This window comes from Habropoda laboriosa, unplaced genomic scaffold (assembly GCF_001263275.1).
Source record: "Habropoda laboriosa isolate 0110345459 unplaced genomic scaffold, ASM126327v1 scaffold65, whole genome shotgun sequence".
Lineage (NCBI taxonomy): Eukaryota > Metazoa > Arthropoda > Insecta > Hymenoptera > Apidae > Habropoda > Habropoda laboriosa.
In genome coordinates this window covers 2,980,133-2,982,844 of record NW_017100254.1, presented here as the reverse complement: position 1 = coordinate 2,982,844, position 2,712 = coordinate 2,980,133, and the positions used below count along the sequence as shown (strand labels likewise).

Sequence of the window (2,712 nt, the reverse complement as noted above, 5' to 3'; positions counted from 1 at the left end):
TTTAATCTACGACCACAGGTCAACTTGATTTTTAATCCCTACGAAATTAATTTAACCACGAGTAAGTAACGAGAACGTTAAAACGTACGTTTCCATTGAAGAATATTGTAAAAACGTATAAATTGTTAGATGCAATGTTATAACAAATTGTCGGAAGTATAAAATTAGAACAAAATTGTGAAAACCTTTGACAAATAAGTACGTTTCAACGATCTTATTACTTTCTCGTTGTGAAATCAAGTTCGGAGGATTAAAAATCAGGTTGACCCTTGGTCGTAAATTTAAAATAGCCATAGTGAAGGTGAAATTATTATTTTAAATAAATGTTTCTATACGAATTAAGAATCTATTCAACGTTTGTTTGTTGCAATACCGTGAAATAAATTGTATTATATATTTTCTCAGTTTAGACTGAATTTAAAGTTCGTAAGGATTAGAAATCAGGTTGACCTGTGGTCGTAGATTAAAAATAGCCATAGTGAAGGTAAAATTATTACGTTAAATAATTGTTTTTATACGAATTAAATATTGATTCAACGTTTATTTGTTGCAATACCGTGAAATAAATTGTATTATATATTTTTTCTGTTTACACTAAATTTAAAGTTCTGTTTACATGTTATAACAATTAGAATGTAGACGTTTTGCCGTTTCACGGTTTTTCCTCTGTTAATTATGTGTTTATAAATCATTTCAAACTAAAGCAGCACCATGCCCACCCTTAATTAAACCGTCTCAGTAGTTTACCGTAATTAATAATCTATTTTCGGAATTTATACGAGAATTTTTGAATTTTAGTAAATACTAGAGTCAGTGTCCACCCTGTACACACTCAGCCTTCTTGTAACTCTTGTATACATTAGAATCAATTAGAATTTCAATACAATAGACTGAATAACAATTCATTTTAACTAATACCTATTAGAAATTTTCCTTTTAAAACAAATATAAATCATTTTACCAATTACTGGTACTTGCTAGACATTTAATATCAGACTTTAAATATTCTCCTTTCGGTTCTTTTAAATACAATCAAATAATTTCTTCAATTATCGATACTGACTTGGAATACTCCGCTTCGAATAAAATATTTCGAAATTATTTTGAAGGTTTAGGGAAATAAACATTTGAATTTTAGTCATCGTTGTTCTTCAGACTTGTCGAATAGGATATTGAAATGACTTTGAGAGGTTGCTTTTTCGTTACAGCAATTGAAATTGATTTGAAATTTTTCTTTCAGTATTTTTCATATATTTTCTCTGATATTGAATTTATTTTATGACTTGCTATTTTGTTTACTAATAATTTACCATCCAAGGAATTTGCATGAATTGCATGTTAAGTAGTTAGTTGATTTATTATTGTATATTGTGAGATGATTTGGAACGAGTGCACTATGCCCACCCTAAATTAAACCGTCTCAGTAGTTTACCGTAATTAATAATCTATTTTCGGAATTTATACGAGAATTTTTGAATTTTAGTAAATACTAGAGTCAGTGCATCGCGTATTGAAATAATAGCTTCATCCCTAGTTCGTTTATTATTGAATATTTTTACGCGTTTAACTTATGCTTCTCCCCAATTCTCGTCGCGTATTTTATTCAAATTTTCTTATATTCTAGAATCGAGAAAGATATGAATTCGCGTTTTTTCTTTTGATTCTTTCAATTTTTCAATTGCATTACGCATTATTGCAATAATTTGTATCGTTACATTTAATTCTAATTGTTTAGCAGCTTTTCTGCTGCTATCGACCCTACATATTTTTTTTTTCTTACGTGGAAGTAGGCCGACTCTGTGTGATAAACAATTGGCAACCAAACGGTGGCTCGCTAAAGCGATATATTATGAAATTAAATTAATCACTCAATAAGTTTTAACGTTAGATTGTTTCCTCGATATGGCCATGGTGGTTATCAGTGACTGGAGTGCCTCAAATGTTTAGAATAATTGAAATAAAATAAATGTTGTCAACTAAAAATTTTGAACGTCATAGCTAGCTTGACATTATTTTCAATTGAAAAAGAAAATTATAAAGCATAATACTATAATCCTATGCTTAAAATGTATTTTCTTGTGGTCGCCTGACAGCAACCTGTAAATCTGGCGCGACAGTGAACGTGTTAATAAGTAAATGTTGTTCAAATTATATCGGTTTTGATATCATTTTCATCAGAAAAATCTCACCAACATGTTAAAAAAAATTCCAGATGGAAAAAAGTAAAATCAAAGAAATTATATTTTTCTATTATGATTTGTGGAGCCGTGTAATCCCGTAAAGGAAACAGACTGGTGTAGCATTACACGCTTGACTGACTGCGAGCGAGATAACATGGGCGCAGCAATGACGCACACCTAGACGTAGGACCATCTATACTGTCACTTGTAGAATCCAAACTTACTGACTCTTGTAGAGAATTTACTGTATGTGTGTATATATATATCAGCAGTTTAATTTAAAAAAAAAAAAAAGAAAAGGAAAGTACACTCACTTCATGCCAACCTTGTATGGCGATTCATTACTAGAACGTCTAGTTAATGGTCTATGCGGTACTCTAGCTGATGTTATCGGAATTTGTTGCGATGATAAACTTGTTTGAGATGTTTGCTGGTACTGCTTTAGTTGAGAAAGTCGAGGATCGTAAATTGGATTTAAAGTCAACTGTCTTTGTAGCTTTTTATGCATATTTGGTGGTTCTGCATCTGGTTT

General features: G+C 30.6%; 1 protein-coding gene across 1 annotated transcript in view; it reads right to left on the bottom strand.

Annotated features, from left to right (window-relative positions):
• The window catches only part of LOC108572418 (probable ribonuclease ZC3H12C), a 15,004-nt gene that overhangs the window by 3,453 nt on the left and 8,839 nt on the right, over window positions 1–2,712 (bottom strand). The window contains exon 7 of the mRNA XM_017934655.1: window positions 2,495–2,712. This exon is cut by the window's right edge and continues 21 nt beyond it. Within this exon, the coding sequence (XP_017790144.1) occupies window positions 2,495–2,712 (218 nt within the window). The remainder of the gene's footprint in view (window positions 1–2,494) is intronic.